We start from the raw sequence: 27,768 nt of genomic DNA on the forward strand, positions 1-27,768 counted from the left end.
CCCCAGCTGCATGCCCTATGGACTGGATGGTGCCTTGCCCCTGCTGGTGCTACCCAGGCAGTGCCAGCCTGTCACCCTGGCAGTGCCTCCTGGGTGCCATCCTAGCAATGCCAAGGTGCCCATGTGGCATAGGCACTGTTGGAAGATGGGAGGGATATTTGGGTTGTTGGCTGGACCTTCCAATATTTGGGTTGTTGGCTGTTCGGGGGCCTCGGCGATCAGGACGGCATTTAAAAATGGCATCTCGAAGAATCACGTTTCTGCTCAGGGATTCTGCGTTGTCGCGCGTCCTGAAGGCCGCCTTGGAGAACGCTTACCCGAAGATCAGAGGCTGAATGCCCTTGACTGCTGAGGTGTTCCCCGACTGGAAGGGAACATTCCTGCCTGGCAATTGTCGCGCGATGTCCGTTCATCCGTTGTCGCAACGTGATTATCCCTCTGTCCAGTTGCTCCGTCTGGACCTGTAGACTTAATTACCTGCAAAGACTGGCATTCAAAGTATCTGTATTGCATCTTTGACTTTGTCGACATAAATGTTTCTGGAACCCACCTCTTCATTCACCTGAGGAAGGAACAGTGCTCCGAAAGCTAATGATTTGAAACAAACCTGTTGGACTTTAACCTTGTGTTGTAAGACTTCTTACTATTGCAATGTAAGTAGTCCTAGGTCTACTGTGTATGCGATAGATCTGAAAACTGAAAATACTTGAATACTGAAATACAATCGGTCCCAAGGGTTTTGGATAAAGGATACTCACCTTGCCTCAAGGTACGTGTTACATCATCACCATGAAAACAGAAACAAAGGATATAAAAAGTTTTTGCAGATAAAGGACGTCTGAAGGCAAAATCTACTCGGTGTATGATTGGGTAGAAAATTGTGTGTATAGAAGAAATATAATTGAATGAATATTTCTGTCATTCTGGTTCATGAGCTATATCTGAGTGGTCCTTCTCATTGAGGCAGATAAGGAAAGAACTCATTGCACCCAGGAGATGAATCAGAAGCAAGAGATGAGGGCAGATGAAAAACTGTAGGAAGAATGTAGGAGCCATCGTGGAGATGGACCAGATGCAAAGAACAAGGCATGTAAACCATGCAGTCATGACTTCGACCCAGGGAACAGAGTAATATAAATCTCAATTGTACTCTGTAATCCCCTGCTCTCATACTCATGTATTAAGTCTTGCTTATACTCAATAAAGTTAAATCACTGTCACCAATGCAGATCAACTGCAATTAATTGGAAATTGAGATCAAAAGAGGACTTCAGGGGTGCGTGCCTGGGCAGGTGGTGTGTGTGTGTGTGTGGGGGGGGGGCGCCTGCTGCAGGGTGCTGGGGATAGTGTATATGCTGACCAGGAAAGAGTCATGTCTTTGACTTCAATCTTTTTTAAAATGTTTTTATTCATTCTTGGGATGTGGGTGCCACATACTAGGCCAGCATTTATTGCCCATCCCAAGGACATTTAAGAGTCAACCACATTGCTGTGGGTCTGGAGCCACATGTAGGCCAGACCGGGTAAGGACAACAGATTTCCTTCCTTAAAGGACATTAGTGAACCAGATGGGATTTTACAACACTCGACAATGGTTCCATGGCCATCATTAGACTTTTAATTGCAGAGTTTTATTGAATTTAAAATTTATCAACACCCACGGTGGGATTCGAACCCTGGTCCCCAGAGCATTATTACCTTTGGTCCCTGGATTACTAGTCAAGCGACAATTCCACTACGCCACCGCCTCCCCAATCACATGACTTCATGGAGTCTGGGGTCTGAAAACTGCAAATTTTTAAAAAATAAATAAATTTAGAGTACTGAATTATTTCTTTTGCAATTAAGGGGCAATTTAGCATGGCCAATCCACCTATCCTGCACATCTTTGGGCTGTGGGGGTGAGACCCATGCAGACACGGGGAGAATGTGCAAACTCCACACAGACAGTAACCCAGGACCGAGATGGAACCGGGGTCCTTAGCGCCGTGAGGCAGCAATGCTAACCACTGCACCACCATTGAAAACTCCAAAGTTACCAACTGCAACATCGGGCAGGTCGGCAATAACGTCTGGCAGGATTTAACCCAAAGTGAGCAGGTTTAGCCTTGTGTTTCCCAATGCTCGCAGTGCCAAGAAACACAATGCTACAAAATGGCACTTGTGTTAGGTAGAGGGCCTCAGTGGGGAATGTGCAGCCAAGGGCGCACATAGCACCGTTTTGTGCACTGAGGGGCTCTGCTCACTGGAATTCCTCAGTATAGCAAGAGATCATTTTTTTAAAGTCTCTTGAGCCCCTGAAGCGGCCCTTGAGCCCCAACACATTATAGGGGTGTCCCCAGCCCCCTCCTAACACCTGCAAAGGGGACTTCCCACCCAGATGCCACCATGCACACAATGTCAGCTTGGCACCAAGGCAGTGCCCCTGCCAGCATCAGCTGGGCACATTGGTATGCCAGGCTCGCACCCAGGTGGCACCAGCAGTGCCAAGCAGCCACCCTGCTCCAAGGATATGTACCTGGCAGCCTCCAATCCCCTGGGAGAACCCCATGAGTTCCATTCAGTCCCCATTTGTGGAGACCAGTACTGAACAGTGCTCACCCAAGGTCTACGAGGTGAAGTGCTTGGATTCCATGCCTTGGGTACCTCAGGAATCTGCACATTAAAGTGAGACTAGCTGTCTCGTTTTAATATGCACATTTGCTAAAAAGTGATCCCGCCCATAATGGGCAGGATTTACATCGCAACGTGATCTTGTGAGGCTCTGCGAGCCAGGTAGATCTCAGGAGCGGGGTCTCCCGGCTTCTATCGACCATGCTGTGCCCTGTTGAGCTGCTTTGCGGGCACAACGTAAAACCGGGCTCGAAGAATAAGATCCCCTCTATTCATCCAAAATAATAAACCTTTGTCCAGCCTCATAAGCATGCCTTGACCACACATGGGTAATTTTCCATTTTCCATTCAAACTGACCTCTCTGAAGGAGATTGCCTTTTGATGTCAATTGTCAAACTAGAAGTGGTCTTGAATTGTGGTTCATATCCACTGTGAACTAGATTGAGACTGCCAATATGTCAATACATTAAGTGTATATTAATCCAATTTTGTCATTCTTTTCTTCTTGACTAATACCAGTGCGAGGTTGAAAGAATAAGGTGACCTTAACGTATCTTCAGTATCTTCATTAGTGACTTTGAACATTTGGTTAAAGGGCAGTCAAAACTGTCTTATCCTTGCCTTGTCATTGTACGGCACTTAGCTATGGCACAATAGGTGAGCCATACACACTGTGCATAATTAAGATGTCCACATTACCAAATACTGCTTTCATGGATCTACTGCACTCGGTCACCATCTTGCCAGTCATAGAATCATAGGACCATATAATCCCTATAGTGCAGAAGGAGGCCATTACGCCAATCAAGTCTGCACCGACCCTTGAAAAGAGCATGCCCAACCCATCCCCGTAACCCCATCTAATATGATTTGGTCACAAATGCAATCGTGTTTAAGTGTAAATGATCTATCGCAAAACTTAAGTAAATCCTTCAGCACAAAGGTCAACTGTGCATCGTGACATGGTAGGGCAGTGGTTAGCACAATTGCTTCATAGCTCCAGGGTCCCAGGTTCGATTCCCAGCTTGGGTCACTGTCTGTGCGGAGTCTGCACGTTCTCCCCGTGTCTGCGTGGGTTTCCTCCGGGTGCTCCGGTTTCCTCCCACAGCCCAAAGATGTGCAGGTTAGGTGGACTGGCCATGCTAAATTGCCCTTGGTGTCCAAAATTGCCCTTAGTGTTGGGTAGGGTTACTGGGTTATGGGGATAGGGTGGAGATGTGGGCCTGGGTAGGGTGCTCTTTCCAAGAGCCGGTGCAGACTTGATGGGCCAAATGACCTTCCTCTGTACTGTAAATTCTATGATTCTATATGCGGCCAATCGATGCCCACGCGATATGTCTGCAATCTGAAAAAACGACCAACAAAATGGAACCCAGTCATCCATAAAATGAACAGCATTTAATTATAAAACTAAATTATAGGCAATCTAACGATGAGCTTTAAACTACAATTATAAATCATAAAAGCTTTGCACTTTCAGCTTCTCTGAATTTCATGATTACATTATTGCCTTGCAACCATACTCTGATAGCCGTTATTTTCAACAGCATATTGCGGTTTGAGATACTCATTATGGCTTCAGTACAAAACATAATGTTCCAAAACTTGGCAGTTCTTTCATCGAGTCAAGTGTTTAAGACACTTCTAAATAATGTGTTCTGTTAGTGCAAATATCTCATCCGATTTCTCAAGTATACTCATTGCTTTATTCGTCTTATTTTTAATTCTCTACATTAATGTAGAAAAGGTTTTCACCAACTTTACTAAAATCAACCCTTGCTTTAAATTAATTGGCATTTCATTTGCAAAGATTTTTAATGGGTTGATCTGTTGTCTTCGCTTGCACCAACTCGTGTTTCATTGGGTTACTTCCTTCTCTTCCTCTTGCTGTACCACTTTCTCTTGCTCTGCCTCCTCTTTCTCTGGCTCTCTCTCTTGCTGTGTTTCCTTATCTTTGTCCTGCTCCCTTGGAACCTCCTGGTCTTCCTCTGGCTCCTTCTCGTGCTCCACCTCTAGCTCCTTATCTTGCTCTACCTCCTTCTCTATCTCTTTGTCCTTCTCTGTGTCCACTTCTTTCTCCGCTTCAGACTTCATCTCTTTTTGAACAGGAACCATTATTTCTACAGGAACCTGGACAGCAGGATTGGGGAGTGGAGCTTCCACAATTAGAATCCCATCAGAGGTCAAGGACGAGGTCACCGACAGGGTGTCCACATCTGGTGGAAACCTGCAATCACATTTTTAAACAGAAGAAAAAACAGGAAAATAATCAGTTCATGGAAAATCTAGCAAATGGTAGAAGGGAACATGGGTATGAATTCTGTGACATGATGCTTCCTCAAGTTTGGTATCTGCTTCATGAGTGTTTTACATGTTTACCATGAGATTCTGATGTCTATCATGTAAAGGGCAGCACGGTAGCATTGTGGATAGCACAATTGTTTCACAGCTCCAGGGTCCCAGGTTCGATTCCCGGCTGGGTCACTGTCTGTGCGGAGTCTGCACATCCTCCCCGTGTGTGCGTGGGTTTCCTCCGGGTGCTCCGGTTTCCTCCCACAGTCCAAAGATGTGCAGGTTAGGTGAATTGGCCATGATAAATTGCCCTTAGTGTCCAAAATTGCCCTTAGTGTTGGGTGGGGTTACTGGGTTATGGGGATAGGGTGGAGATGTGGACCTTGGGTAGGGTGCTCTTTCCAAGAGCCGGTGCAGACCTGATGGGCCGAATGGCCTCCTTCTGCACTGTAAATTCTATGAAAGGAACCTGGGGGTACATGAGGCACTTCCATTGAAGATTTCTTATAAGGGCGTGCAGTACCTGTTACTTCAGTCGATGTTTCTGTGATATTTACAATGTTGAAAACGTCACACTAACCTGTCACCATCCGTGACACACAGATTATAGTGAGAGTACATAAACCTGGAACTGTACAACCTAGACACTGGGTTTGTAGATTGCTTAGACCGTTTCCACAAATTGGTTTCTTTTTAATCTGCCATTTTCTTCTCAGTGACAGCAATTTCTATTGTCTAAACTAAGAGACTAAACACATCATTTTACAAATCAAAAAATTGCTTATTTAGCAATCAAATGATGATATTTGTTTATTGAATTGTCCTTTTAGTGTTTTTAATACCCTGGTCTCGCCCAAAAGTTTGCACTTGGACTAATTTTTACCAAGAGCTATCACCTTGAATCTACATTGTGCTGTTTGAGCATGTGCATTGAAGGTAATTTCCTACCTCCCCCTCACCCTGAGCCTTGTTTCTCAACTATTGGCCTCTAATCTTTCCTCCTTCTCCTGTGCCTACCTCCTTTTTCTGCTTCCCTTCCAGTCAATTTCTTTCTTGCATTCCCTGCCTTTGTTTATATTTTACGTATTCTTTCATGGGATGTGGGCATCGCTGGCAAAGCCAGCATTTGTTGCCCAGTCCAAATTGCCCTTGAATTCAGTGACTTTCTAGTGGGTCTGGAGTCACATGTAGGCCAGACCAAGGGCTAAATAATACAGGTGAGGCAGGTAGCGTACCCCACCCCACTCCCTCCCGGAAACAAGGTCTGGATGGAGCCGACATGCTCCACGCCAACTTTCTCCGCAGCCATAACGCGCTGTGGGGCAGATTAAGAGGGCCGAGTGGCATTTGCACCCCTCATTGGGAAGAAAGCCCTCCCTCGTGTGCTGCAGACCAATCCAATTGGCCAGCAGTTCCATCAGTCCCGAAGGCATTAGTGGCCACTGCTGGGACCTGCAGAAGAAGACCAATGCCCATGGATTCCTGGAGTAGGTAATTTCGGCATCACAGGCTGCGTGAGTTTGGGCGGGTTAAGTAGAGGGGCATTGGCGTGGTGGAGGGTGGGGTGAGTGGTGGTTTTAAGGAAGCGAGTGGATAGAAAGGAAGGGAGGCTTCAGCCTAAGGGGGGACACCCCACAATCAGGAAAGTGTATCCCCTGAAAAGTGACCTCCCCCCCGCCATCCCGCCATCCCACCCTTTAAGCATTTAAGTGAAAAGAAATTAGGCTTCCTGCACCCGGTTGCCTACACCAAACATTTTATGGTGTGGGCAGTGTATTAGCAGGTTAGATTGATAACGACCATAATTGTCCCTTGATTGCTCATTCAAATATGGTGGCGAGCTGCTGCTTTTGACGCCTGCCTGATCCCGATATTATGGGGATGAGCACCCGCCGTATTTTACATGCATATTTTCTCCGCCTTGTGGAAAACATGCCTGCTGGGGGCACATACAATTCAGTCCCAGGTAGGTACTGCAGATTTCCTAACCCTAAAGAACATGAGTGAACCAGAATTGTGGACAATGGTTTCGCAGTCACCATTACAGAGATTCGCTTTTAATTTCAGATTTTATGAATTGAATTTTAAAATTCTGCACATGTTGTGGTGGCGTTTGATCCCGTGTTCCCATGTATTATTAGTCCAGCAACATTATCAGTAAGCCATTGTCTCCCCCGGCCAATCCTGCTATTCTCTAAACCAGCTTGAATTGAAATACGCCCTTGGTCTCCCTGTGTGCAACATCTTAAAAGATTAAACCGTTACTTTTGTTAATTGTTCACTGAGCATTGAAATAATTACACACGTACATTTCCACACATTTTCCCTCACCTCCTTTCTGTTTCTCTCTCACGCAGACCTACAGAATTGCCTTTTTGTCATCAATTTGCCTAAGTTGTAAATTCTACGTAACCAAAAGAAGGGTTGAATCCTCACTTCCATCCCTTTCTCTACCTGCCTCTATTACACCAGGTTAAAATCCAACAGGTTTATTTGGAATCACTAGCATTCGGAGCATAGCTCCTTCATCAGGTCCTTCATCAGGACTGACCTGATGAAGGAGCTACGCTCCGAAAGCTAGTGATTCCAAATAAACCTGTTGGACTTTAACCTGGTGTTGTAAGACTTCTTACTGTGCCCACCCCTGTCCAACGCCGGCATCTCCACATCATGCCTCTATTATAGTTGTGAGTTTGGAACATCTTGTTAAACACCATGAGAGTTAACTATGAAGGCGGAATATATTGTGGCGATGGTGGCGGCCCGCCATTGGCTGATGGTGGGTCTTCTCGGCCCACCACTGTCACTGGGTTTTCCCATTGTTTGCACCCTCCATTGCCAGAAGGTCCTTCTGGCAGGAACGTCTGGAAAATTTCGGCCAATGATTCCATCAAAGAAGACAATGTACTCACTTGTATTTTCTGGTAAAATTTCTAGAAATAAACCCATGTTGATCTTGTCTTTCTTTATGGCTTCCTGGAAAGAAGAACATTTTCATCTGTCAATTTTTTATCGTGCAAAAGCTACATTAAGAGAGGGCATAAGGCCCAAAATACATACATCACTCTGATCAGTAATGTGTATCATCACAACGGTATTTTAAAAACATTTTTCATTTTTATCTTCCTCTTCAATTTCAGTTGGATAATGTTTAATAATTGCAAATCAGTTCAATCAGCTGTGATTGAAATGGCTACGTCCTGCTTAAATGTAATGCGATGTGTACAACAACTATGTGTACACGGAGAGAATATAAACATGAAACGGCTGATTGGCAATACCCATTGAGTGAGGACAGGAATGGACCCAACTGTTGTGCCATCCGGTGTAAAATAGTCTACGTCCAGGCAATCACTGATGGGATAGACGTTTAGGTGAGGTAGGCAGTGCCAAGGAACTTTAGTTCAGCAGTCAGCTCCTTCGAAAGATCAGGAAAGAAAATTGAAAATAAAAACAAAATTGAGAAGTGTTAACTTCATTTCATTGCAAGAAGCACCTAGATGGCCATGTTTGGTTTTAACAGGGCAGCCTTTCCTTTAACCTTTTGGGCACTGACTTCTCTATGCTTGCTGCTTTCCTTCACATCTCCAGTTAGATGTTAGTGAAAGCCTGAATTCTATCTGAACCCTCAGGGTTGATATGAGAATCATGCGATGGTTTCACAAAACAAATCAAGACACTACAGCTTCAGGTCAATATTCTACCATCCCAATTGTACCATTGCCGGGAAAGCCCTAAATATACATTGTGTTCAGTTGAATAATTCATAGTCTGTGCCTTTGCTGTCATTGTGGTCTTGATTTTTTTTTGAGACACTTTACCAAAAAGCCATTCAGCTTTTCTAGTTGAAGTTTTCAGAAGTAGGGTCAAGCCCTTTGGTCCAAAGCTGGAAAGAGTGTGAGCAATCAAACAGTAGCTGGATGACACTGAGCCTGAATTTAAAATGCCTGCATGTTGTCTGAAGAAGGGAAGATCAAGAAGTTAAGAACTGCATGATATCTAAGGGGGTGGGTGAGTGTGAGGGTGGGGGGGGGGGGGGGGCAGTTAAAGTAGGAGAGGATGTAATTGGTCTTTATTTTAACAACATTTGAATTGCAGAATGTGTTTTCCCTCTTTTTCAGATTTTTCTCTCTCTTTCCATTTCCCTATACCATGTCAGCACACGACATTTACACTATGGGAAAGGGGGTGCAGAAGACCTCTCAAGCTGCCAGCTGTGCAGGTTTCTAACCTTTGCCAGGAAGTATCAAGAATTGACTCAGTGATTCACTCGGAAAATTTGCCTCTCATAGTAGGGGGAGAATGTTTAATTTCAACACCTATTCACTCCCCATTCCTATCGGCTGAAATTGAGACAGATATATTGAACGTACACAGCAAAATTCATAGAATCATACAATTCCTACAGTGCAGGAGGAGGCCATTCGGCCCACCGAGTCTGTACCGACCCTCCAAAAGAGCACTCTCCCTAGACCCACCCGCCTACATCCCATAACCCCACCTAACCTTTGCACATGAAGGGACAATTTAGCATGGTCAATCAACCTAATCTGCACATCTTTGGACTGTGGGAGGAAACCGGAGCACCCGGAGGAAAGTCACTCAGACACAGGGAGAACGTGCCAACTCCACACACCCGAGGCCAGAATTTAACCCAGGTCCCTGGCGCTGTGAGGCACCAGTGCAAACCATTGTGCCACCGTGTCACCTCTACTTGCTGCTCCATTGGCACACTGAATCTTCACACAAGGAATTTTGTTTTTAAATCACTATTGCGTTACATCTCACATGATCACATTTCATGAGAGAACTAATTTCATTCATAGTGAAATTGATCTTCAGCAAGTCAATTATTGGAATATTTGTTTCACAGTTTATTTTCAGGTCTTGGTACATTTTACATCCACACATTGGGTACAGGCATATGTTTTAAAATGCGCAGTACATATTACGAGTTATCACATTAAGTATTTCTTTATTTATAAAAATAACAATTACCAACACACCTGTTCGCATATAGAACATAGAACATTACAGTGCTGTACAGGCCCTTCGGCCCTCGATGTTGCGCCGACCTGTGAAACCACTCTAAAGCCCATCTACACTATTCCCCTTAACGTCCATATGTCTATCCAATGACCATTTGAATGCCCTTAGTGTTGGCGAGTCCACTACTGTTGCAGGCAGGGCATTCCACACCCTTACTACTCTCTGAGTAAAGAACCTACCTCTGACATCTGTCTTATATCTATCTTCTCTCAATTTAAAGCTATGTCCCCTCGTGCGAGCCATCACCATCCGAGGAAAAAGGCTCTCACTGTCCACCCTATCCAATCCTCTGATCATCTTGTATGCCTCAATTAAGTCACCTCTTAGCCCTCTTCTCTCTAGCGAAAACAGCCTCAAGACCCGCAGCCTTCCCTCATAAGATCTTCCCTCCATACCAGGCAACATTCTGGTAAATCTCCTCTGCACCCTTTCCAATGCTTCCACATCCTTCCTATAATGCGGTGACCAGAATTGCACGCAATACTCCAAATGCGGCCGCACCAGAGTTTTGTACAGCGGCAACATGACCTCATGACTCCGAAACTCAATCCCTCTACCAAGAAAAGCTAACACACCGTACGCCTTCTTAACAACCCTCTCAACCTGAGTGGCAATTTTCAGGGATCTATGTACATGGACACCGAGATCTCTCTGCTCATCCACACTGCCAAGAATCTTACCATTAGCCCAGTACTCTGTCTTCCTGTTATTCCTTCCAAAATGAATCACCTCACACTTTTCTGCATTAAACTCCATTTGCCACCTCTCAACCCAGCGTTGCAGCTTATCTATGTCCCTCTGTAACTTGTAACATCCTTCCGCACTGTCCACAACTCCACCGACTATAGTGTAATCTACAAATTTACTCACCCATCCTTCTACGCCCTCCTCCAGGTCATTTATAAAAATGACAAACAGCAGTGGCCCCAAAACAGATCCTTGTGGTACACCACTCGTAACTGGACTCCAGTCTGAACACTTCCCATCAACCACCACCCTTTGTCTTCTTCCAGCTAGCCAATTTCTGATCCAAACTGCTAAATCTCCCTGAATCCCATGCTTCTGTATTTTCTGCAGTAGCCTACCATGGGGAACCTTATCAAAAGCTTTACTGAAATCCATATACACCACATCAACTGCTTTACCCTCATCCACCTGCTTGGTCACCTTCTCAAAGAACTCAATAAGGTTTGTGAGGCACAACCTACCCTTCACAAAACTGTGTTGACTATGTCTAATCAAATTATTCCTTTCCAGATGACTTTACACCCTATCTCTTATAAACCTTTCCAAGATTTTGCCCACAACAGAAGTAAGGCTCACTGGTCTATAGTTACCGGGGTTGTCTCTACTCCCCTTCTTGAACAAGGGGACAACGTTTGCTATCCTCCAGTCTTCTGGCAGTATTCCTGTTGACAAAGATGACTTAAAGATCAAAGCCAAAGGCTCAGCAATCTCCTCCCTAGCTTCCCAGAGAATCCTAGGATAAATCCCATCCGGCCCAGGGGACTTATCTATTTTCACCCTTTCCGGAATTGTTAACACTTCCTCTTTATGAACTTCAAGCCCTTCTAGTCTAGTAGCCTGAATCTCAATGTTCTCCTCGACAACATTGTCTTTTTCCTGTGTGAATACTGACGAAAAATATTCATTTAGCACCTCTCCTATCTCCTCGGACTCCAAGCACAACTTCCCACTACTGTCCTTGACTGGCCCTACTCTTACCCTAGTCATTCTTTTATTCCTGACATATCTATAGAAAGCTTTAGGGTTATCCTTGATCCTACCTGCCAAAGACTTCTCATGTCCCCTCCTGGCTCTTCTTAGCTCTCTCTTTAGGTTCTTCCTAGCTAACTTGTAACTCTCGAGTGCCCTTACTGAACCTTCATGTCTCATCTTTACATAAGCCTCCTTCTTCCTCTTGACAAGTGTTTCGACTGCCTTAGTAAACCACGGTTCCCTTGCTCGACCACTTCCTCCCTGCCTGACAGGCACATACTTATCAAGGACACACAGTAGCTGTTCCTTGAACAAGCTCCACATTTCCATTGTGCCCATCCCCTGCAGTATTCCTCCCCATCCGATGCATCCGAAGTCTTGCCTTATCACATCATAATTGCCTTTCCCCCAGATATAACTCTTGCCCTGCGGTATATACCTATCCCTTTCCATCACTAAAGTAAACGTAATCGAATTGTGGTCACTATCACCAAAGTGCTCACCTACCTCCAAATCTAACACCTGTCCTGGTTCATTACCCAGTACCATATCCAATATGGCCTCACCTCTCGTTGGCCTATCTACATACTGTGTCAGGAAACCCTCCTGCACACATTGGACAAAAACAGACCCTTCTAAAGTACTCGAACTATAGCGTTTCCAGTCAATATTTGGAAAGTTAAAGTCCCCCATAACAACTACCCTGTTGCTTTCGCTCCTATCCAGAATCTTCTTTGCAATCCTTTCATCTACATCTCTGGAACTTTTTGGAGGCCTATAGAAAACCCCTAACAGGGTGACCTCTCCTTCCCTGTTTCTAACCTCAGCCCATACTACCTCAATTGACGAGCCATCATCAAACGTCCTTTCTGCCACCATAATACTGTCCTTGACTAACAATGCCACACCTCCACCTCTTTTACCACCTTCCCTGAGTTTACTGAAATATCGAAACCCCGGCACCTGCAACAACCATTCCTGTCCCTGCTCTATCCATGTTACCGGAATGGCCACAACATCGAAGTCCCAGGTACCAACCCATGCCGCAAGTTCACCCACCTTATTCCGGATGCCCCTAGCATTGAAGAAGACACACTTGAAACCACCTTCCTGCCTGCCGGTACACTCCTGCAACTTTAAAACCTTATTCATGACTTCACTACTCTCAACCTCCTGTATACTGGAGCTACAATTCAGGTTCCCAAGCCCCTGGTTAAAAATGAATGTTCTCTAATGGTTCAAGTTTTAGGTGTTTCAATACTTCAGACTCTTATTTCATCCACCATCATTAAAACATTAATTGCTCAACCATTGGAAACACAACTTCAATACATAGGGACAGTGGGACTGCACTTCAACAGTAATTTATTTGCTGGAGAGGGTTTGGGGACATTCTTATGACATGGAACGACACTGTGTGAATTCATTACATATTCCGTACTGACATTAGAATGTCACCACATAGCGCTCCTGTAATGCATTTTTGTTGTGACATCACTATATGCTAGACTTTACATTCGACACATATTGGATTCGATTTGAATTGTTTCTTGTTACTTGTACTGTGAAAAGTATTTTTCTGCGAGCAGCTCAAATAGATCATTTAGTGCATGAAAATAAAATAAAATTAAAATAAATTACATAATAGGGCAACGCAAGGTACACAATGTAAATACATAGACACCGGCAGGCTAAAGGAGCGTAATATTAATCAGGTCAGTCCATAAGAGGGTAGTTTAGGAGTCTGGTAACAGCGGGGAAGAAGCTGTTTTTGAATCTGTTCGTGCCTGCTCTCAGGTTTTGGTATCTCCTGTCCGATGGTTGAAGTTGGAGGAGGTATTGCTTTTTATTCTTACTGATTGTGGTCTGTGGGTCAGAAAGTCGAGGATCCAGTTGCAGAGTGAGGAGAAGTCCTAGGTTTTGGAGCGTTGATATAAGCTTGGTTGGGATTATGATATCGAAGGCGGAGCTGCAGTCAATAAATTGGAGTCTGATGTAGGAGTCCTTGGTGTCAAAATGCTCTAGGGATAAGTGTAGGGCCAGGGAGATGGCATCTGCAGCTGTGGACTGGTTGCATAGGTATGCGAATTGCAGTGGATCTAGGCGTTCTGGGAGTATGTGGGTGCGCTTCATGACCAACCTCTCGAAGCACTTCATTACGTTTATTGATTATAGTGGTATTATTCCACACAGTTCACAGGGGGAGGCAATGGCATAGTGGTATTGTCACTGGACTAGTAATCCAAAGACCCAGGGTAATGCTCTGGGGGCCAAGTTCAAATCCCACCACAGCAGATGTTGAAATTTGAATTCAATAAAATATCTGGAATTAAAAGTCCTTCAAACCCATCTGGTTCAGTCATGCCCTTCAGGGAAAGAAATCCGCCGTCCTTACTGTCTCGTCAACCTGTGACTCCAGATCCACAGCTCCACAGCAATAGGGGCATGCCAGGGGCATTGGAGGCCCTCACCCCAGGTGCATGCCCTCTGGACAAAGTGCCAGGTAATGCTGGTGCCACCTGGGCACACTGGCAGTGCCACCTTAAATGACTCCTAAATGCCCTCTGAAATGGCCCAGAAAGCCATTCCCACACCACCTCCAAAGTACAATCCCCTCCTTGCCCCCTACCTACCCCGTTCCCCATCTCCACCAGTGCCCTCTCAGTGATCCTCGATGTGCTTGCTCTACCGCTGCATCTAGGTCACCTGATACACATCAGAGGTGGAGGCAGCATGCTGCTTACCACATCCTGTGGCCTTCGATGCCTTCATGGCAGGGATCCTTTGGTGGCTCTGGTGCACTTGCTAGTGGCACATGCACAGCCATGCCGGATGGTAACTTCAAGACGCGATGTTGTCAGAGGGGTGGAACTTGGGCAGCTGGTGGCCGCCTTCACCACTCCATAGGATGGGACCGTGTTGGCACCCAGCACCCCCTCCGCCTGGTTGGTGGCCATAGGGCCCTGGGGTTCACTTCGGAATGGAGGGGCAGCTGAATTGAGCCCCGGCTGCCCCTGCATCGTCTGCTTCTGCCAGCCCTGGCGGCTCCCCAATGTCTGCATCATGGTGTTGATGCCCTCGTCGATACTCTTCAGTGACTGGACCATCCTCTGCAGTACCTCGGCAATGCCTACCTGTGACTGGGACAAGCGCCGCAGAGCCTCGCCCATTCCCATCTGAGGCCGGGACCTGTACCACAGTGCCTCATCAAGCTCCACCTGGTACTGGGTCCTCCAGTGAGTAGGACAGTCTACTGAGGCCCTCAATCACGGCAGTCAGTGACTGAGCCACGCACTGGACACCTCCGCTCATGCTGCCGACGTTGTGCATCAGGCTACCCTAGCAGTGATGGCCTCGGTGCCACACATTGCCGGCGCCATCTCCTGCACCCGTAGCCTCTGGGATTATAGCCTCCAATCGGCTATAAACGTGCTGAAGTGTCACTGACATCCCCCTCTGAATATCACGACGCACCCTAATGTCTACATCAGCTCTGGGTAAACCTATTCCAGAGGCTCAGGAACTGACTGGGACCCAGTTGGGTCCTGGGATCCAGCAGACTGACTGCTTTCTCGCCTGGGCGTTACTGTCACCACCTGATGTGCATCTACAACTGTGAGATATGCCCCAGATGCCTGACCACTAACGTTGCCCACTGCGCTGGTGGAGGGTGGGGATGACAGCTGTGTCGTATCAATGGTGGCATCCTCGGAGTTCTCCTCCAAGGTGTTCACATGGGAGCTGGGGAGGGGGATGGGGGGGACTTCCCTGGATGGGCCGGCGCCATCGGTTCGAGATCCTGCCAGAGAAAGAATGTGTGGTCAGTGGTCAGTATGAATGGCATTAGCAACTCATGCTTGACAGGTCCTCTTGATGTGGCCCGGTGGATTCTGAACTCTGCGGCATGTGCCGACCTCTGCATTGGTGACCGCTCTGTCCTCGGCCACCCCCATAACCTCCAAGGCCAAGTTGCTTGAAAGTGGTGATGATTCTGATGTCCGGCACACGACCGCCAGTGTGAGCACTCTCTCGACGGTTGTGGGGCAACTTCCCCTGCAGGGACACAGAGAGGTCATCATTAGCTGCATGTGTGGTTCACCATGGGGAGAGGGGAAGGAAGGGTTGGGGTGGTTCACATGGGGGTGCGTTGGGGGGGGGGGGTTCGGGGGTTCGTGTGGGGGTGGGAAGGTTTCCGGGGGGGGTTAGTGGGATGCCAACTCACACTTGCGGCTCAGTGTAGGTCACTGACCTTCTTTCAGCACTGGTGTATTGTAATTATGCAATTAAATTACCGAGGCTCAAAGCTCTGTGATCATTTATGCCACAGTATTGTGTTTATGTGGAAAAGGAAAATTGCAGAGCAGAATCATCAGTAATCTGTAGAGTAGAAATCACTGATGGTATTATTAGTGTCATCTTCCTCTGTCCATTCAAGTAAATATAAATACTTGCACTTATATTGTGCCTCATAGTAAAACATCCCGAGGCACTTCACAGGGGTGATTAGCAAACAAACGTGGACACTGAGTCACATAAAGAAATGTTTAAGTATGAATGGTTCTGTTGAATAGCAGAGCGAGGAATGTTAAATGGACATTGGTGTTCGTGTAGTAATATCAGCAACAGCTTTTTTTATTTTATTAACTAAAATGCTCAATTATCCTTGTAATAGTGCCATCCGGTGGTCTCGAAATATAAGCCACCATCAGGCACGATAACCCAGTCAGAATTGTGCATCTTTTCACCATCCTGGCACATTAGCAGTCAGTTCCTGCTGCCAGGTAGATATGCACTTGACCCTGACCAGGCAGTCTGTCTGGAGGGGAGAGTAGAGGTTGAGTGCAGCAGACAAAGGAAGCCTGTTACAGTATTAGAATGGTCGGCGTCTCTGCACTGACTGAAGAAAATAATTCTCCGTCGCCCGATGCCGCAATCGGGATCGGCGGTCGGGTGGAGAGTGGCTCCTGACGCTGGAATCAGGGCAGGCGCCGGTTTGACGTCGGGTCGTGATGCTCCGCCCCCTCCAAACCGGCATCATCAGGACGCGCGCTGCGCGCAGTGGCAATGATGTTGGCACGTCATCAGCTGGCCCACCGGCGATGGCTCCACCTCCGATGGCCCGACTTCCCGACGGCGCGGGTCACAGTCCCAGCGGTCGGGAACCTGGCGTGCCGACTGCGATCAGCGTCCAGCGCTGCCACACTCGGCAAAGATCCGTGCCGCTGGTCGGGGGGGGGGAGGGACTTCTGCTAAGGCTGGAGGGAGTGATGGGGGTGGCCAGGGGGTGGGCTGTGGGGTCAGGGTGGGCGGGTACGTGGCCCAGCACGGCCGGCGCCATGTTGTCCGGCACAGCCGGGGCAGCTGGTCAGCCCTGTGCATGCACGGCCCATGATCCACCGATTCTCCGGCCATTTTCCATGTGATCCGGAAGTGTTTCATGCAGCGCCGGTGCTAGCCCCTCACCGGTACCGGAATCGGTGACGGGTTTGCGCCGATTGTCCGATCGTGAAACACCCACGGATCGTTCATTGGCGCCGGCACTTCGCCTCAGGATCAGAGAATTCCGCCCCACATATTTAAAGAATTATCCTGCAATTATAACCTTTTAATGTTTAATGTGTCACCAGCAGCAAAGATGCAAATAGCACAAAATACATTATGATCATCAGCATTCTTCTATCTACATAAGGTGATAGGAAATCCACTGGGATAGGATAGTTTCATTTGGTGCATGTTTACTGATGGCTGAAGAAACCAATCCATTAGACACCGGTTTCTGTTATAAGTGCCACATATGAGGAGGTTGTCAGGTGTTCTGGGTTGTTGTTTTCGATATTGGCAACGTCCTGTAGCCACTGATTGTCATAGTGGAGCACGCTGGCCAACAGGTAATGTTGCCATTCACCTCAGTTGATTGATAAAGTCTCCCATGTGTGAAAGGCCTTCATGTCATGCTTGCTAGCATGCTTGAAGAGGAGCTTTGGGTGTCTCAATGGTTTCTTCCTTCCGGCTCCTTCGCCATACAGAACATTCTGGGAAATGTGTTCAACGTTCATCCTGTGCCACAGCAAATGAAGTCCCCCTCTTGTTGAGGAGTGCCAACATGGGATATTTGCCGTTGAGAGGGCTGTGGCATTTGTGATTTTGTCCTTCCATGAGATTTCAAGAATGTGCCACAGATATTGAAATAAAATACAGTATTATAATTTATAGTTATATTAATTAATTTCCAATCATATTATAATTTATCCACCCATACTTTGGGTTCATATGCACAACATCACTCCCATCCGGAAATGTTGGTTGGCGGGGTGGGGGTAACTTGCAGCAGAGAATTAGGGTCCTGTTTTCAATGAAAACCATGAACTATAAACATGGCAATTTTAATAATTCAAATCTTGAGAGATTTAATTCGACTGTGCCTCTGGCATTCAGTGCAACCAATCACACTTGCAAATGGTTTGGAGATGTATCTGCTATTTGAATGCTGCCACTCCGTATATTTTACATGGAGTGGAATTCTCCGTTTACATACATTATTGCATTGGCTTTGCATATCAACAGCTTTCAAACTGACCTCACATTTCGACAGCGGGATTTAAACATCAGTGAAAATAGAATTTTGGACATTGCCAGAGCAATCAGTTTAAAGATTGCAAAGAAAAAGGTGGATATGTCAGGCGGTACTGCAGAGGACCATAAAATAGTGACACTATCACAACCACTGGCTGTGCGAAGTAAACCTCAAGGTCGCAAAAGAAAGAAAATGACACCAACGCAGAATTCGTAGACTTTCACGAGAGAACAACTGGTGCCAAATCTGGACCGATTCCACTAATATTGAGGGGCTAGCACTGGTGCCGTGTGGAACACAATCGATTCCAATGAAAACGGTGTGGGATTTGCCAGGTCTGTGATCGACACTCGGGAGGCTAATGAGCTGCAGCCGCACATAAACATTACAATCCCCATACACACCGTCCCAGCCAACAAGGTGGCACTGGCCGTGCTGGAGTGTGCCCATACAGCTGATGGGTCAACTGGGGCCAGAGGTCACCGAGAGAGGTGCCTTGGGGGGACACCCATACGACCCTTGGCACTAAGTTCAAAGTGGGCTGTTAGCGGTTGGCCGTAGCTACATGGCTGCCTTGCTCGCTGCGGTGATCATGTTCCATGCCCTTCCACCCCGACCCCACAGCCCACCTTCTGGCCAACCCCACGACTCCTCCCGGCTCTGGCAGAAGCCCCCCGGCCAATGGCATAATTGTCAGTAAACCATGGCAATGTGGGACACTTTCCGTACCCCCTCTCTCTCCCTCAGCAGCCGCCACGTCGGTTTCACGATTTTTAAAAGCACAAGTGAACCGCAGCTCCAGGAACTCGTCCCAAAGGAGGCGGAGAATCAAGGAGGCCCCGGAGAATACCGGGTCAAGCCAGCTGATGATATACAAACGGTGACTACTGTACATGAGTTCCGGAACGTATTGATGCCGCTGTCAAGGTGATGGAGAATTGCGATTTGGTGTCAAATTTGCACCTACCGTGATTTTGGCGTCAAAACCGATTCTCCACCCAATTGCCTTTCCCAATTTCAGCGTCAGCTAACAGAGAATCCCGCCTTTGGTATTTTAAAAATCAAATGCAAAATATTTCTAATGCTGCTTCACCTGCAATGTCCTGACCATCAATCTTAGTTTTAACTTACGGACAATATTCTAATCGCTAATGGTAATTACTCTGTGACACTTTGATAAAGAATTTAGTCACATATATTACTGCTTGATACAGCCTTTACAATATCTACAGAGGAGCATTGACTGTTCGAGCTTAACCATGTCGACCTTCTACTGATCAAAATAATTGCACTGTAATTATTATATAGTGAGGAGGAAAGGTTTGCAAAACAGCAACTGGTTGTTGACTAGCAATTGTGTAAATTGTGTGTCAACGATCATGGTTGGCAAATACAATCAACACTTTCCCAGTGTGATGAGCTAATTTACTGATCTCTTAGGATAGTTGAGCAAAAATGTATTTTGAAGGAATACTTATTTTCTAAGACATACAATTTCATTTTCTCCTCCTCTCGATATGGGATCGGCCCATGCTGCAGTGCAGTTCCCAAGGCAACAGTAGCACATTTACCCAAGTAGTTGCACGCTTCAGGAATGTCAGAGGTGAGGGGGAGGGGGATTTTTAACCACTAGGTACCTGTTTGCAAACTGAAAATCTGGCAGCCAGCAATTGAAATTAGGTTTGGGGTCGCCTCAAGTCCCCTCACTGATGCACATGGAAGGTGGGTTGTGGGTGGGTGTATTTATGGGCCCAGTTGGAGGCTACTTAAATATGCAAGCTGGGTTTGTGCTCCAGTTGTAGGACCTGGAATGCGATTCTGAGGGATAAAAGGGTAGATTGAAACCTGGCCCAGGAATATTGGGGGCGATTCTCCGAGCCCCGCGTTTGGCGTCACTCCGGCCATGGGCCGCTGGAATCGGCGGGGCTGCCGATTCTCCAGCCCGGATGGGCCGAGCGGCCATGCGGTTACGACAGAGTCCCGCCGGCACCGTTCACCCCTGGTCACTGCCGGCGGGAACTCTGTGCGAACGGTCGGGGGGAGGCCTGTGGGGGGGGTGCTCCTTCACCTGGGGGGGGCCTCCGATGGGGTCTGGCCCGCGATCGGGGCCCACCGATCGGCAGGCCGGCCTCTCCCCCCCCGGGCCTAATTCCCTGCGCAGACGGCCCCTGAACACCAACGCCATGTTGTGTCAGGGCCGGCGCGCTCAAGAAGTCCCCCGCGCATGCGCAGGTTGGCGCGCCCAACTGTGCATGCACGGGTTGGCGCAGCGCCCATTTGGCGACGGGAAAGGAGGCTGGAGCGGCGTGAACCGCTCTAGTGCCGTACTGGCCCCCTGTGCGGGACAGAATAGGTCATAACCGGGCCCGGTTCGCGCCATCGTGAAACGCGACGGTGTTCACGACGGCGCGAACACTTGGGTTCCATTTGGGAGAATTGCCCCCATTGTGGCTAGTTATAGGATCCCTCCTATTACTCTGGCAGCGACCAGATTAATAGAACAGAGTGCAGGATGAACCTGGAGTCTTTCTGGTCTATCTGGCTCCCTCTCACCTTGGGTGGTGCATTTCCTTGCTGAGCTATCGTATGGAACTTGTGAAAACATTTTCGATTGCAGAGTGGAATTATTATGAACAGCATGCGAGTAAATCTTAACACAGGCAAAAACCTGGAGACACTTAAATGCTCTTATACTTTTAATTGATTCTTTATTGCATGTGTCAATTCCAATTTGTAACTGCATCATTTCCGCGCAAAACAGCCCTGTGTAATGTTCCTGTTGGTGGGCTTGATTTATATTGCAAGAACACTTGTAGCTAAATCTATAAACAATTTATTAACATTAACTGTGGATCAAAGATATACAAAACAACAGATGAATAACAGTATGAACATGCACCAGCCACTTTCTCCCTCTCCGCTCCCCAGTCAGCCTGAGGTCACCTGACTCTAACATTCACTTACTTACTAATGAGACTCCTAGTGGTCAGTCGGTGAATTACAACACAACCATGATATCACTACCAAAGAGAAAATGCTGGAAAATCTCAGCAGATCTGGCAGCATCTGTAGGTAGAGAAAAGAGCTAATGTTTTGAGTCCAGATGACCCTTTGTCAAAGCTTGCTACATCATCAAAAATTTCACTACTAATATTTTCTATCGGCGCTCTAGATAATGCATCTGCTAAGAACAAATATTTGCCTGGCGTGTAGATGAGATTGAAGTCACAGCATTGTAACTTCATCATCACCCTCTGAATGCTCAGAGACATTTGGTTGAGATTCTTCTTGATGATGTTCACCAAAGAACGATGATCTGTCTCAACTGTGAAAGTCGGAAAACCATACACATCATCATGGAATTTCTCCAAGCCTTCAACTAAACCTAGACACTCTTTTTCGGTTTGAGCGTACCTCTGTTCTGTTGTCATCATGGACCATGATGCATGTGCAACTGGTTTCAAATCATCATGCTCGAGTTGCAGAAGAACTGCTTCAAGACAATCTTTCGACACGTCCGTTGACACTTTAATCTGCTTAGATGGCTCAAAAAATGTGAGAACTGCCATAGTGGTTAGTGAAGTCTTGAGCTTCTTCCACTCTTGCTCATTTCATTTCATTCGTTTCATTTCATTTCATTCATGTTGCTCAGTCCAAGTGAAACCTGTTGTCTTGTGCAGGAGATCATGTAGATGTGCTGTTTTTGCTGACAGGTTTGGAATGAATTTCCCTCTAAAATTGATCATAACCATCACTCTTAAGATGGCTTTCTTGTTGTGTGGTTTTGGCATGTTGAGAATTGCTTGGATTTTATCCTTGTCAGGTTCAATGCCATACGATGAGAGCTTGTCACCGAGGAATTTGACCTCAGTTGCTCCAATTGGCACTTCTGCTGGTTGAAATTCAGCTCATGGGGTGGGAATAGAGGGATACGGACCCCAGAAGTGTCGAAGATTTTAGTTTAGTTGGGCAGCATGGTCGGCGCAGGCTTGGAGGGCCGAAGGGCCTGTTCCTGTGCTGTACTTTTCTTTGTTCTTTGTTCATCTCTCCTGCTGCTCTTTCGAACTTTAAACAATCTCGTATTGTGCTCTTCTATGGTTGAGCCCCAAATGATGATATCATCCATGTACACCTTCGATGCCTCCAATTATATGGTGCATGGCACGGTGAAAAATATCTGATGCCGAAATTCTGCGAAATGGCATTCTCAGAAAGCAATACCTTCAAAAGGCGTATAAAAAGTGCAGTCGTTTGTACTTTGTTTCTCTAGCTTTAGCTGCCAGAAACCTTGAGATGCGTCAAGTTACATAAAGAATTGTGCACCTGCCATCTCAGATGTGATTTTCTCACGCTTGGTATTTGGTAGTGTTCTCTTTTGATATTTTCGTTAAAATCTTTGGGATCCATACATTTGCAAATATCGCCATTCTTTTTCTTTACACATACCATGGAATTTATCTTCTATCTTTCTGATTACTTTTAATTTTGTCATTCTGTCTAGATCCTTTTTGAAGTGATATCAAAGAAGTGCAGGTACTCTTCTTGGTGCATGTATCAGAGGTTTTGCATCCTCTTTGAGTTGTATCTTGTAGGCGAATGGTAGTGCACCAAAACCTGTGAACGCATTGCTGATTTGCTGAAAATGTTTTCAGAATCATTGGAGTGTTGATCCATTCCTTTTGTGGATACCATATATCAACTGCACTAGACCTAATTCTTCATAGGACTGGTCACCTAATAATGGATCCAAGCCCTCAGATACAATATAGGGTGGGGAGGAATCAACTGTGTTCTTTATCACCACACTCAGGTGACAAGCACCATAACATTTAACCATTATAATCTCTCAGAGCTATTTTGTGATTTCCTCTAATCGGCTGAATTTTTAGATTTTTAAAGTCAGACATGCTGATTAAATTGGCTTTGGCACCAGTGTCTAACTTCAATTGGAGCACTGTACCATTCACTTCAAGTGGTAGAAACCATTTGTCCTCATCAACCGCATTTAATTAAATGGAGTATCTGTTTGAATTTTTTTAAGTGCTGGAGAATGTTTTGCTGCCTCTAAAAAAAAATTATTCTCTGTTATTACTCCAGCAAACAATGATTTTTCATCAGTGGAGACTGTGTCTTCCACTGTGCTGACTGATCTGAGGTTGAGCTCAGAGTAACAATTCTGAGCAAAGTGATGTTTTTCCTTTGCATCTGGAACAAAACTTGCCAAACACTGGACACTGTCTTAATTTGTTCCTTTGACCACATCTTTTATACAGAAGTACTTCGTCCTGATCTTTAACCTGTTTGTTGGTGTGCAAGGAGCTGCAGGAACTTTCCTGCCATTTTTTGGAAGTTTTCCGCCTTTTTGAAAAAGGAGCAACAACCGGAGTTCTTTCCTCCAAGAAGACACCACTATTACTGAGAAACATTTTAGAAAGTTGGTGCTGCTAACTCGTGAGTCTGACAAATCTTAACTGTTAGTTCCAAAGACAGCTTTGATTCCCTCAGCAACCGTTCCCTCAGCTTATTTTAATTCGTACCAACACAATTTGGTCCTGAATCATGGAAGATTCCACCGCAGTAAAATTACAGGTTCTAGCTTTTAACTTTAAATCAGTGATGAAATGATCTATGGGCTCTTCTGTCTTTTGCAAATGTGATCTAAACACATAGTGTTCAGAAATTTCATTCTTCCTGAGCGTGCAATGTTCATTAAATCTTCAAATGACTTTGTTAACATTTTTATATTCTTCATTGTTTGCAAATTTAAACATATTAAACACAGCAATTGCTTCGGGCCATGCCGCTGTTAGGAGCATCACTAACTTACGCAAATCTGATTGATCTTCTAAATTTACTGAAGTAAGATACAGATTAAATAGTTGTTCAAACACACGGTAGTTGCTGTCCACATTACCATGAAATCTGAGACTCATTGGTGGCTTCAATGACTCCATGTTGTTAATTCTTACAGTCTGCAAAATTTTCAAATCTCTGTGCACCTTGTGGCAGTCTGATAGTTTTTTCTCAGTGTTTAATACCATCCAAACCTGGTACCATGTAATGTTCTTGTTGGATGGCCTGATTTATATTTCAAGAACACTTGTAGCTAAAGCTATCAACGATTTATCAACATTAACTGTGGATCAAAGATATACAAAATGGCAGATGAATAACAGTATGAACATGCACAAGCCAATATCACTCTCTCTGTTCCCCAGTCAGTCTGAGGTCACCTGACTCGAACATTCACCTATATACTAGTGAGACTCCTAGTGGTCAGTCAGTGAATTACAACACAACCATGATATCACTGCAAGGAGGAGGTTTCATAAGACTCCAAGATATACCCTGACAAGAAATGCCACCCTAGATCATCCGCCGAGAAGTACTTCTAATCTGTCCATTACATCATCCAATTAATTCTTAATGATTCTTTAATTTTTACTTTCAATACCCTGAGAAATATTTTGCTAATTCTAAAGCACATTGGAAAGTTCTGTGATCATAAAGGGTGCAATATAAATATAAAGTTCTTTCTTTTTTACTTAGAGTGTGGTCCCCCAAGTCCTACTGTCACTGATTAACTTTCAGCAGATTCACCTTTTCGATAACATTTCATATATTATAGAATAGAATTCTAGAATCTTGATAGTGCAGAAGGAGGCCATTCTGCCCATCGAGTCTGCACCAGTCCTCTGAAAGAGCACCCCACTGAGGCCCACTTCCCCACCCTATCCCGCAAGCTCACCTAACATTTGGACACTAAAGTAAAATTTAGCATGGCCAATCCACCTAACATGCACATCTTTGGACTGTGGGAGGAAACCGGAGCACCCGAAGAAACCCACGCAGACATGGGAAAAATATGCAAACTCCACACAGCCAGTCATCCAAGGTCGGAATCGAACCCGGGTCCTTGTCCTGTGAGGCAGCTGCTGACCATTGTGCCACCGTGCCGCCATATAAAAGAAAAATGGTGTTTGTTTATGCTTGTATTCATTCATGCGGAATCCGGAATACAAGTAGATCAGTTATGGCCTTGTTGAATGGCGGAGCAGACTTGAGGGCCGAATGGCCTACTTCTGCTCCTATTTGCATGTTCGTATAGCACCTTTCCCCTACCACTGTACGTGTCAAAGCTCTTTGCAGCCAATGAAATCGTTTTGAAGTGTAGTCACTGTTGTCTCCACTGCTATGACTTTTTCTGTGCACTCCATTTACTGTCTTTCCAGGCTGAAAAGCCCAAATTGTCTCCAGTTTTTACTCAGAACCCAGCCCTCTTATGCCAGAGAGCAGAGATCCCAAGCAGCGAAGATTCGCAGTCAAACATTTCTGTTCGCTCATACTGATCTGGGTGTTCTGTTTTTACCCTGGTGTGAAGCAAGGCTAACATTTGTGTAAAAATAGTGCACAAGTAGTGAGATGGCATGGTGTGTTCACATGGAAACTTCCCCGATTATAATTCTGCCCCTCAGGATCAGCGAACACTGTTCCCAGAGTTCGACTATCTCCCTGGTGCCTCAGCGATGAGAACTGGACACAATATTCAGGGTGCGATCTGACTATTTCCATTAAATACTCAAAGAAAGTAGAGGCTGAAATGTAAATCTTCATCTGTAAATTAACACCTGTCTAAAGATAAACCTGAGACAGACATTAAGACAGAACACAACTTTTTTTTTTGGGGGGGGAGGGGGGGGGGGGGGGGGGGGGGTGTTGTTGAAAAAGTTACGGACTGGAAATTTCAGTATTTCTACGTTCCTTTGTCAACTTTCTCCTTTGTTTAACTTAAATCACAGTGTTACTCTTTTGATAAGATTATCAAAAGAATGTGGCAGTGATATTCTTCAAAACTGGACTGGATATATTTAAATGACCTACTCATTGCAGCTTGTTGACTTACAGATCTGTCAGGGTGTTCTGATATATGAATGGGCCAAGACAGAAAGAGCACAGAGTTCTGCAGTGAGTTCCAATGTGCCATGCCAATGGTGGGCGTGAAAAGAATTTGGCACTGCCCCGTCCAAGCTCACACATGGAAAATTGTCAATTGGATCATGAGGTGTTGGGGAGGTGGGGGGGGAAGGGGGGGGGCACCTGTAGCACCAACACAGATCATTGTTTTCAAGAGGTCTAGAGAGGTGGAGGGTATATGCATAACCTTTTCAAAATTCAGTCGCATAATTGCTAATACAACTACAACTTGCATTTGTATTGTGCCATTAACATAGCAAACATGTCCCAACAAGGGCCTTATCGAACAAAATGTGCAACCATGTCACACAAGGAGATATGAGGACGGATGACCAAATGCTTGATTGAAGAGGTGTAGCCTCCACGTGTGTTTTATAGGAGGAGAGGGAGACAGCGAGGTGGAGAGGATTAGGGAGGGAATTCTAAAAAGGGGACTGAAAGCATGGTCTTCAATCGTGGAGTGATTAAGATGGAAGAGGTGCAAGAGGCCAGAACTTGCAGATCGTTATCTGAGCGCTGTTACCAGTCATTAACATACCTGAAATCTCCAAGTAGCCCTTCTGGATCTTCACCTGGAGTTCTTCAGGGGTGAAGTGCTTCACATCGAGGCTGATTTTCCAATTGCCCACGGTCTGCTGGATCAGGGACATTCCTCCACTGAGTTGCTGCTGCAGGCTTGGCAGGCAGTGACTGGGTGCAGCACTGTCAGCCGGGTCTGAATGTGACCGCCTGGGCGAGCTGGTGTTGAGCTGATTCTCCACCCATTCCATCCAGTCCCTCAGTGGCTCTTCAGACAGAGGGGGTAGCCCAAAATCCTGATCCAGCAGGCGGCTGGGGATGTAACAGCTCCTGAAGGGATCACAGCGTCTTCGGACAAAGGGATGCGAGAGCGACATTTTCCAAAGAGGGGAGGTGGGGGGGAGAGGAAATACCTCAAACTGAAAAAGTATACTTCCCTGATAAAAAGGCAAGTTAGCTGAAGGTGAAGCAAGCAGCTTTTACTGGGATGGTACTGTTGTATCTGCCAGTATTTATACATCAGCCCTGCACCCCATACATAACTTCATCACAAATAAATGCGCCTCTGATTTGACACAGGGTGCAAGGTTGGAAGTTTCTGGTAATCAGCCTAATGCAACCTCATTGCATCACATCAGAAGCTATATCCAGAGACTTGACAAATAGAAACTAATGATTGTATTTATAGCATGCATTCCACAGCAAGGATTACAAAGATCTGTCATGGTGATGTTACCCTTTTACTGTGAACAGAATTGCAGTCCATTGCAGGCTCCCTGTTTGCTCCATTTACGAATTTCTCATGAATTCCATTATCTTGTGGAGATTTTTTTCCTTGTACTTTATTTGTCGTGGTATTTCTGAACAATCCCTCCTAACTCCAATGAGGTTGCTGGTGACTTTTGTTGGTGCAGGAGGATAGGATGGAGCACCTCAAAATTTAATTTCTGATTTTATTTCTATGCAGGAATACAAAATAGAAACAGACCAAACTGATCTCGGCTGGTGAGCCTCCTCTCACCTTTCC

At 45.8% G+C, this 27,768-nt stretch overlaps 1 protein-coding gene across 1 annotated transcript; it reads right to left on the reverse strand.

Annotated features, from left to right (window-relative positions):
* Positions 1 to 3,997: 3,997 nt before the first annotated feature.
* Positions 3,998 to 27,239, reverse strand: LOC140409027 (heat shock protein beta-1). The gene is made up of 3 exons (XM_072497060.1): positions 26,761 to 27,239; positions 7,819 to 7,882; positions 3,998 to 4,841 (listed from the first exon to the last, which is right to left on the reverse strand). The coding sequence occupies exons 1-3, from the start codon at positions 27,116 to 27,118 to the stop codon at positions 4,472 to 4,474; spliced, it is 792 nt and encodes a 263-aa protein (XP_072353161.1). The 5' UTR covers positions 27,119 to 27,239; the 3' UTR covers positions 3,998 to 4,471.
* Positions 27,240 to 27,768: the final 529 nt, after the last annotated feature.

This window comes from Scyliorhinus torazame, chromosome 1, assembly GCF_047496885.1.
Source record: "Scyliorhinus torazame isolate Kashiwa2021f chromosome 1, sScyTor2.1, whole genome shotgun sequence".
Classification (NCBI taxonomy): Eukaryota; Metazoa; Chordata; class Chondrichthyes; order Carcharhiniformes; family Scyliorhinidae; genus Scyliorhinus; species Scyliorhinus torazame.